Source organism: Salmo trutta, chromosome 1 (assembly GCF_901001165.1).
Source record: "Salmo trutta chromosome 1, fSalTru1.1, whole genome shotgun sequence".
Taxonomy (NCBI): Eukaryota; Metazoa; Chordata; class Actinopteri; order Salmoniformes; family Salmonidae; genus Salmo; species Salmo trutta.
The window spans coordinates 21165170-21175399 of record NC_042957.1 but is presented as its reverse complement, the minus strand read 5'-3'; the positions used below and the strand labels follow the sequence as shown (position 1 = coordinate 21175399).

The 10230-nt window shown below is 45.3% G+C and overlaps 1 protein-coding gene across 3 annotated transcripts; it reads right to left on the bottom strand.

Moving 5' to 3' along the window:
* Positions 1-423: 423 nt before the first annotated feature.
* LOC115180737 (syntaxin-11) lies at positions 424-5052 on the bottom strand. Of its 3 annotated transcripts, XM_029742938.1 has the most exons (3): positions 4834-5052; positions 4607-4727; positions 424-1934 (listed from the first exon to the last, which is right to left on the bottom strand). In XM_029742938.1, the coding sequence occupies exons 2-3, from the start codon at positions 4647-4649 to the stop codon at positions 1018-1020; spliced, it is 960 nt and encodes a 319-aa protein (XP_029598798.1). In that variant the 5' UTR covers positions 4650-4727; positions 4834-5052; the 3' UTR covers positions 424-1017. The 3 variants fall into 3 exon arrangements, with proteins under 3 accessions (XP_029598798.1, XP_029598860.1, XP_029598921.1); XM_029743000.1 differs by lacking the exon at positions 4607-4727; XM_029743061.1 differs by lacking the exons at positions 4607-4727; positions 4834-5052 and adding an exon at positions 4029-4173.
* Positions 5053-10230: the final 5178 nt, after the last annotated feature.

Sequence of the window (10230 nt, the reverse complement as noted above, 5' to 3'; positions counted from 1 at the left end):
ATCAAAAAAAATTAAGTCTGCCTAAGCAAAAACCTGATTAAAATGAATATATATGAATGCTGTAAGTGCAGAAATGGTTTGATCAGAGGGAAATGTATATCCAACTAGTCAGTGACAACTGTGTGGAGTTTGTGGGCTTATTACAGTATTATAGATACTATGTCCTGGGATTTCCTATGATCTTCTATGTAGAAGATCCCCTTAGCTTCTAACAACCCTTGTGTCGCTTGTGAGGTCATAGAGGAAATAAATATGTTTAAAAGGGGTTAGAAGTCCAAAACGCACCAGCGCTACGGTGGGACTCATTGTGTTAAAGTATATTGCATTTGAGAGACAGAGCTAGACCATACTCTGTGTCAACTATATTGTGACTGGTAGTCAAAGTAAATGTGACATTGTGCTTGGGTACAAAATACTCTTGACAAAAAGTATTCTTAATTTTATTCTCGTTTAAAGTTGTGAATTTAATGTTCAGACAGAGAACAACAATAAAGTAAACTTTTATTTAATCATTATTGTCTCACAGTTAATATACTGTTAAGGGTAGAGGGAATTAACTATAGGAGGGTAGAAAACAAACATTTCTATGGCAGAAAATAACCGTGTTTTTTTCCTTCTAGAAAGGCACTGATATATGTTTGTTTAGATGTACTTCAGTGCCTGAAAAGCATATTTAAAAAAGGCAAATAAAATAATTATTTCACAGACTCTTCCAAAGTATATATTGCCATTGGTATCCAAGGGTGGATGATAGGAGGGTTCTGATTTAGTAGGGTTGACAGGAGGGTTCAGCGAGATTTGACTTTTTTCTAACAGATGATAACTAAGGCTACAAAAAAGCTATGCATTAGCTGAATGGAAGCGGATAATTATGAGTTTTTTACTCCGCTGGTCTCGGCTGGTCTCAGGAAGAAATTATGAGTCCTCACTGTCCGCGGCCAAGTCAAGACCGGACACTGAGATAAGACCATCTTGAGACCGGACTGAGTACTACAGTCTTCTTCCTCAGTCTCTGCCTCATTTGACGCAGGGGAAGCAGCAGCAGAACATCTTCTTGAAGGGGTTGTTCTTGTTGTGGCGCTTGGCCTTGCTGATTTTGACCAGTGCCTCCTGGATGGCCACATCTGTGTTCTGGACATTGGTCTGGATGGTGTTCATCATGGGGCCCTGCTCCTCCACCAGCAGAGCCACATCCAGGAAGATCTCATGGATGCTCTGGATCCTGCTCTCCAGGTCCAGTAGCTCTCGGTGGCGGCTCTCGATCTGATTGAGCGCCGAGCGCGCTGTCTTGCCCTCTGACAGGATGTTCTCATTGAAGACGTTCCACTGGCCCGTCTCGATCATCTCCTCCACCTCCTCACCAGTCACCTCCCGCCCCACGATCTCCATCTGCCTCTGAATGTGGGCTTTGCAACTCTCCCTGTGGCTCATCTCTGCCTCATTGTAGTCGAACATGGCATCACGGAAGCTGTTGCTCAGGCAGGCGTACTGGGTCCTGGCGATGCGAGTCACGGCGGCATTGGAGCCATGCGCTGCCTCCAGCTCCCGCACTGCGGCGTCCATGTCCTTGAGGCACGTCAGCACACCCTCAGCACGGGCCTTGATGTCAGCTGCGATGGCGTTAGAGTCTCTCTTAACGACTGACATCCTAGTGGTGCCCTGGAGCACGCGTGAGTTCTGCTCACGGAGGCGTTTGACCTCGAGGCGGATAAGCTGGACCTCACGGTGGACCTGCTGGGACTGCGAGAAGACCTCCTCCAGTTCAGGGGTATTGTCCCACACCACAGCCTGGTGAGGGAGCTCCTCCTCTAGGTCCACATTGATGGAGTCCCCGGAGACGGACTCCCCGGACTCGGCATAGTCCATCTGCTCCACATGGCCGTTGGACTGGGACAGCTCCTGCATGTGGCTCAGACGGTCCCTCATGGTTGGGTCTGGGGCGAGAGAAGAAGAGGGGGAGGTGATAGAGGTGTAGACATGATCACTCACACACAAAAAGACTATTGCTGGTGGTCCTGGCTGTTCACCATGACTGGGTGATAGCAAAGCTGTTAGAGATGCCAGGTCGCAATTGTAAATGAGAACTTGTTCTCAACTTGCCTACCTGGTTAAATAAAGGTGAAATAAATAAATAAAAGATAAACCTATCAACATCATCACATTTACACTAAGTGTACAGAACATTAAGAACACCTGCCCTTTCCATGACATAGACTGACCAGGTGAATCCAGGTGAAAGCTATGATCCCTTATTGATGTCACTTATTAAATCCACTTCAATCAGTGTAGATGAAGTGGAGGAGACAGCGTAAAGAAGGATTTTTAAGCCTTAAGACAATTGAGATATGGATTGTGTATGTGTGCCATTCAGAGGGTGAATGGGAAAGTCAAAAGACTTAAGTGCCTTTGAACAGGGTATGGTAGTAGGTGCTAGGCGCACTGGTTTCTGTCAAGAACTGCAACGCTGCTGTGTTTTTTCACACTCAACAGTTTCTTGTGTGTATCAAGAATGGTCCACCACACAATGGACATCCAGCCAACTTGACACAACTGTGGGAAGCATTGGAGTCAACATGGGCAGCATTCCTGTGGAACGTTTTTCACACCCATTAGAGTCCATGCTCTGATGAATGGAGGCTGTTCTGAGAGCAAAAGGGGGGGTGCAACTCATTATTAGGAAAGTGTTCTTAATGTTTTAAAAACAGACAGACAGCAGCCTAAATACATACACTACATGGACACCCCTTGAAATGAGTGGATTCGGTTATTTCAGCCACACTCGTTTCTGATGGGTGTATAAAATCGAGCACACAGACATGCAATCTCCAAAGACAAACATTGGCAGTAGAATGACCTTACTGAAGAGATCAGTGACTTTCAATGTGCCATTGTCATAGGATGCCACCTTTCCAACAAGTCAGCTCATCAAATTTCTTCCCTGCTAGAGCTGTCCCAGTCAACTGTAAGTGCTGTTATTGTGAAGTGAAAACATCTAGGAGCAACAACGGCTCAGTTGCGAAGTGGTAGGCCACACAAGCTCACAGAACAGGACCGCCAAGTGCTGAAGTGCGCAGCGCGAAAAAATTGTGTCCTCAGTTGCAACACTCACTACCGAGTTCCAAACAGCCTCTGGAAAGAACATCAGCAGAATAACTGTTTGTTGGGAGCTTCGTCGGGTTTCCATGTCCAAGCAGCCACACACAAGCCTAAGATCACCATGCACAATGCCATACGCAGTGGAAACGCATTCTCTGTAGTGATGAATCCTAAACCAATCCAAATTAAGCATGAATCGGTCAGAAAACAGATTCAAACATTACTAATAGGTGTTTTTCCTCATATTGTTTATTTCGAAAAATACCTATTATCTGTTATGACTGAATTGATGCTCCTCTTCTTCAGTTCAAACTTTTATGCATGTAACTGCATATGACTATCAGATAACAACTGTGCGCGTAGTGTTGGAGATACACAGTTTCTCGTGCCAACGAGAGGTAGGCATATCCCTGTTCTAATTGTTCTAATAGGCTATTCCTACATCTGCATTCTGATGATTGTAAAATGGCTTTCACAATGTCAAATCATAGACTTTATTAGTTGAGCGACAACCAATGTAATTTGCTGTGTTATTGTCACCAAATGCGCTGTAGAAGGCGTTTTACCGGGGTTTGCAATAATTCAGATTTTATTTAGATTGTTCAGGTTCACCATAAGAAATAGTTTTGTTAGTTTTGCTTTAAACGGTCAGTGTATTTGATCATTTTTACATGAACATTGTCATTTCATAAAGGACAGCAATCATTTTTGCCAGCTGCGCATGGTCGCATTCATTCATTGGTCTGAGCGGGAGAAGCTCTCCATAAAATTCCAAACGGTCTAAACCATTGGTATAGCTACATCTGTCATCCCTTATGGCCAGGAGAGATTAAATAAATGAATATTAAAATAAAGACTTATCCTATGCTCTGATCAATTAAGCAACGTTTTAATAAAAAAATAAACATGCAGAGACCGTGAAGTTGTCATACCTGTTTTGGAAAAGAGTCCTTGATACTGAAACCTTCTGGTCTGACATACCCAGCAGCATTCACACGTCTACATTCACACGTCTTATCTAGAGAGAATAGTTGTGGGTGGCGTTTCTCACCAAACAAGTTCTACAGAGTTGGTTATTATCCGATTTATGGGCTTAACTAAAAATGTGTTTTACCTTTATAATTCATCAGATTGACAAAAGAGGCAGTAGTGTCTCCTCAGGTCTCGAGCATTGAGAGACATTGTCATCAAGATATTGATAAAATAAAGATGTTGAATGTTTATTTGCTAATTTATTTTATTCGTTCGTTTATTTGCGAATTCCTCGTTTATTTATGAATTCGTTTATTTGCGAATTCCTTTTGGAATCCCAAAAGGAATTCCCTCTTGATTCCAACAAATAAGATTGTAATATATTGTCTGATTCTGATATTTTTCTGAGGGTGTTATAGTTTTATCCTTCCTTGTTACAGCATTGTCTCCATCACAGCAATGATGGCTGAATGTCATCTAAACAGTTTGATAATTTTTCACCTGACAAACACAAGCTTTGAAGGGCAGAGCACCATACCTGTTATGTTATGATGTAGACTACCAATATAACACGTTTTCATTCCAACATCCTATCCGACTTCGGTGCGACTTCAGGATGATTTGTGTTGACTGGCGGCGGCGTAGAACAATGTTCCCACCTAGGCGTAGCATGGCTAACTTTAGCACTAAACCACCATGTGACTCTGGAATGAAGATGAGTTAGTTTGAAATATCAGGTGAAAGGGGACAGCGAAGCCTATTTACCTGAAGCCATGCCCAATCCAGATCCCTGAATCCAGATCCCAGAATCCCTGGTGGTCTAGCAGGTTTCCAGCTCACTTTGAATAATAAAAGCTATCGGAACTGGGAGGAGTGGTTTAGTTTGGGTCATATTGGCATCAGTGAGGCAGACGATGTACGCTTTGGGGACGAGTGAAAGTACAAGTGATTGTTGGAAACGGCACAGCTGTCCAGAGCATTGCGTCACAACCTAACGAAAAATATTATGTTCTTGCCACAACATCCGAAAACCGGTTTTTCAGGCTTTAGCAGGAGTGTTCAACCTGTACTGTAGGGGGTCCACAAAAAAGTTGATTTCTCTCCCCCCAATGTTTTTATGAATATCGCTAGCAACAACATAATAAATACATTTTGAATTACATAGGCTACCTACAGTAGAAAACAGGAGAATGTATTCTTTCTAATGATGTCAACTTTATTTCTAAACACCTAATATTGCGCGAATTACACTCATTGAAGCCAATTACACTTGGCGGCAGGTAGCCTAGTGGTTAGAGCGTTGGGCCAATCACCGAAAGGTTGCCAGAACGAATCCCCGAGCTGACATGGTAAAAATCTGTTCCTAGGTCGTCATTGTAAATGGGAATTTGTTCTTAACTGACTTGCCTAGTTAAATAAATGTAAAAATCACTGACTGCAGTATCTGACATATACTTTGAAAAAGCACCAGTGAATAAATAGAATACCAGTGTGGCTGGTAAACTTTCCTGACTTGGACATACATTTTTGCTAACCTTTGTTTAACCAGCAAAAGAGCTGCTCTTTTGATTTTTTTGTTGTTGTTGCTTAAATGTGTTTGGACTTTGGAATTACCTTTATAGATAATAGGCTATATTAGAGTTTACACTTCCTCTTCCAATTATAATGTGGGGAGGTCAAAATAATGAAAAACGACCTACCAAAACTATTCATTTTAAAATGTTTATTATTTCTCCTTGCCATTATCATTCACCTGATGATAAGTCAGGACATGTGGAAACATTTTTTTTTTAAATGTATGATTGGGGTCCCTGGGCCACTGCTGGAATTTCGTAGGGGCAAGGCCATTTGGCATTCAAGAGGTGCCATTTGGCATTCAAGAGGTGCCATTTGGCATTCAAGAGAGCACCAAGGCCATTTGCCAGGACACCAAGGCCATTAACCAAAATAGCCAATTAAATTGATTTGAAAAGCAGTAGCTATTCTGTTAAGTAGCTATTCTGTTGTCTGATTCTGATATTTTTCTGAGGGTGTTATAGTTTTGTATTTCATTGTTACAGCATTTTCTCCACAGCAATTAAGTTTCTTAAAACTTGCTTGTTGATTAAGGGCTTGTAAGTAAGCATAGGGTCTCCCAGGTGTTGCAGCGGTCTAAGGCACTGCATCTCAGTTCTAGAGGCGTCACTACAGACCCTGGTTTAATTCCAGGCTGTATCACAACCAGCTGGGATTGGGAGTCCCATAGGGAAGAGCACAATTGGCCCAGCATCGTCCGGATTAGAGTTTGGCCAGAGTAGGCTGTCAGTGTAAATAAGAGCACCATACCTGTTCTGTTATTTAAAAAGTAAGTGTATGTAAATGTACATAAATAATTAGCCTACATGTCAAAGAGTAGGTTATAGCCTATGCGTATTGGCTACAGCCTGTCATGTCCAGACCAAGCTAACATGAGGGAGGCGCCTGAAAATGTAGACAAACATTAATGAGACTTTTACTTACATATATATAGGCTAAACGCCAGTCATGTTTGACAAATATAATGATTCTGTCAACATACTTGAGACACTGTTCACTCAGATACTCTTAGAAAAGAAGGTGCTATCTAGAACCTAAAAAGGCTCTCCAACTGTCCCCAAAGGAGAACCCTTTGAAGATCCCTTTTTGGTTTCATGAAGAACTCTTTCTCCAGAGGGTTCCACTCTACATAGAACCAAAAATGGTTCTACCTAGAACCAAAAAGGTTCTACCTGGAACCAAAAAGGGTTCTCCTATGGGGACAGCCTAAGAACCTGTTTGTGTAGGAGAGAAAGGCCAGTGCCTGTTGTACACTGCAACATCACACACCTTGCAATCTGAGCAGAGGGATTGAACATTTTGCAACTATTTAACCATAAACTGAATTGTTTAAAACCTGGACATTTTTTTCTCCATTTTATGAGGCAATAGTAATGTTAAGGGGATTATTTTATTAACACTTTCTCATATGCCATTGAAACACAGCAACTTTCTTTTCGCACAAAAGTCGTGTTGAGATCTGGCTGACCATTTCTGGAGGTGGTCAGGCCTGCATTGTGTGCTTATTTCCCCTAACACTTCAAACACACCGACAGCTTCTTTGCATTTTGATACACCAGAATTACATTCATTTCCAATGAATGCTGCTTTTGCCTTGCAGCATTGTGTTGCAGAGGCAATTGCAGTGCGTTTTGTGTGGTGCAAATGCTTCAAACTGTATGCCAAACTGTATGCGTAGATGGCTTGACAGAAATGGTAGCAGAAGGTGAATGTTGAACTTTTGTGTTGCGCAAAGACATTTACATTTACGTCATTTAGCAGACGCTCTTATCCAGAGCGACTTACAAATTGGTGCATTCACCTTATGATATCCAGTGGAACAACCACTTTACAATAGTACATCTATATCTTTTTTTGCGGGGGGGGGGGTTAGAAGGATTACTTAATCCTATCCCAGGTATTCCTTAAAGAGGTGGGGTTTCAGGTGTCTCCGGAAGGTGGTGATTAACTCCGCTGTCCTGGCGTTGTGAGGGACCTTGTTCCACCATTGGGGTGCCAGAGCAGCGAACAGTTTTGACTGGGCTGAGCGGGAACTGTGCTTCCGCAGAGGTAGGGAGGCGAGCAGGCCAGAGGTGGATGAACGCAGTGCCCTTCTTTGGGTGTAGGGACTGATCAGAGCCTGAAGGTACGGGGGTGCCGTTCCCCTCACAGCTCCGTAGGCAAGCACCATGGTCTTGTAGCAGATGCGAGCTTCAACTGGAAGCCAGTGGAGTGTGCGGAGGAGCGGGGTGACGTGAGAGAACTTGGGAAGGTTGAACACCAGATGGGCTGCGGCGTTCTGGATGAGTTGTAGGGGTTTGATGGCACAGGCAGGGAACCCCGCCAACAGCGAGTTGCAGTAATCCAGACGGGAGATGACAAGTGCCTGGATTAGGACCTGCGCTGCTTCCTGTGTGAGGCAGGGTCGTACTCTGCGAATGTTGTAGAGCATGAACCTACAGGATCGGGTCACCGCCTTGTTGTTAGCGGAGAACGACAGGGTGTTGTCGAGGGTCACGCCAAGGCTCTTAGCACTCTGGGAGGAGGACACAATGGAGTTGTCAACCGTGATGGCGAGATCATGGAACGGGCAGTCCTTCCCCGGGAGGAAGAGCAGCTCCGTGTTGCCGAGGTTCAGCTTGAGGTGGTGATCCGTCATCCACACTGATATGTCTGCCAGACATGCAGAGATGCGATTCGCCACCTGGTTATCAGAAGGGGGAAAGGAGAAGATTAATTGTGTGTCGTCTGCGTAGCAATGATAGGAGAGACCATGTGAGTATATGACAGAGCCAAGTGACTTGGTGTATAGCGAGAATAGGAGAGGGCCTAGAACTGAGCCCTGGGGGACACCAGTGGTGAGAGCACGTGGTGCGGAGACGGATTCTCGCCATGCCACCTGGTAGGAGCGACCTGTCAGGGCATCTCCGGCCGCGCCGGAGATGCCCAACTCGGAGAGGGTGGAGAGGAGGATCTGATGGTTCACAGTATCAAAGGCAGCAGATAGGTCTAGAAGGATGAGAGCAGAGGAGAGAGAGTTAGCTTTAGCAGTGCGGAGAGCCTCCGTGACACAGAGAAGAGCAGTCTCAGTTGAATGACTAGTCTTAAAACCTGACTGATTTGGATCAAGAAGGTCATTCTGAGAGAGAGATAGCAAGAGAGCTGGCCAAGGACGGCACGCTCAAGAGTTTTGGAGAGGAAAGAAAGAAGGGATACTGGTCTGTAGTTGTTGACATCGGAGGGACCGAGTGTAGGTTTTTTGAGAAGGGGTGCAACTCTCGCTCTCTTGAAGACGGAAGGGACGTAGCCAGCGGTCAAGGATGAGTTGATGAGCGAGGTGAGGTAAGGGAGAAGGTCTCCGGAAATGGTCTGGAGAAGAGAGGAGGGGATAGGGTCAAGCGGGCAGGTTGTTGGGCGGCCGGCTGTCACAAGTCGCAAGATTTCATCTGGAGAGAGAGGGGAGAAAGAGGTCAAAGCATAGGGTAAGGCAATGTGAGCAGGACCAGTGGTGTCGTTTGACTTAACAAACGAGGATCGGATGTCGTCAACCTTCTTTTCAAAATGGTTGACAAAGTCGTCCGCAGAGAGGGAGGAGGGGGGGGAAGGATTCAGGAGGGAGGAAAAGGTGGCAAAGAGCTTCCTAGGGTTAGAGGCAGATGCTTGGAATTTAGAGTGGTAGAAAGTGGCTTTAGCAGCGGAAACAGAGGAAGAAAATGTGGAGAGGAGGGAGTGAAAAGATGCCAGGTCTGCAGGGAGGCTAGTTTTCCTCCATTTCCGCTCGGCTGCCCGGAGCCCTGTTCTGTGAGCTCGCAATGAGTCGTCAAGCCACGGAGCAGGAGGGGAGGACCGAGCCGGCCGGGAGGATAGGGGACATAGAGAGTCAAGGGATGCAGAAAGGGAGGAGAGGAGGGTTGAGGAGGCAGAATCAGGAGATTGGTTGGAGAAGGATTGAGCAGAGGGAAGAGATGATAGGATGGAAGAGGAGAGAGTAGCAGGAGAGAGAGAGCGAAGGTTGCGACGGCGCAATACCATCTGAGTAGGGGCAGAGTGAGTAGTGTTGGAGGAGAGCGAGAGGGAAAAGGATACAAGGTAGTGGTCGGAGACTTGGAGGGGAGTTGCAGTGAGATTGGTAGAAGAACAGCATCTAGTAAAGATGAGGTCAAGCGTATTGCCTGCCTTGTGAGTAGGGGGGGACGGTGAGAGGGTGAGGCCAAAAGAGGAGAGGAGTGGAAAGAAGGAGGCAGAGAGAAATGAGTCAAAGGTAGACGTAGGGAGGTTAAAGTCACCCAGAATTGTGAGGGGTGAGCCATCCTTAGGAAAGGAACTTATCAAGGCGTCAAGCTCATTGATGAACTCTCCAAGGGAACCTGGAGGGCGATAAATGATAAGGATGTTAAGCTTGAATGGGCTAGTGATTGTGACAGCATGGAATTCAAAGGAGGAGATAGACAGATGGGTCAGGGGAGAAAGAATGTCCACTTGGGAGAGATGAGGATTCCAGTCCCGCCACCCCGCTGACCAGATGCTCTCGGGGTATGCGAGAACACGTGCTCAGACGAGGAGAGAGCAGTAGGAGTAGCAGTGTTTTCTGTGGTAATCCATGTTTCC

Excerpts from the sequence above, each read along its gene's own strand:
- LOC115180737 (XM_029742938.1), bottom strand. The coding sequence starts at position 4,649 with ATGAAAACGTGTTATATTGGTAGTCTACATCATAACATAACAG. Across the intron at positions 1,935-4,606 it reads TCTACATCATAACATAACAG|ACCCAACCATGAGGGACCGT; the intron begins GTATGGTGCTCT and ends CTCTCGCCCCAG.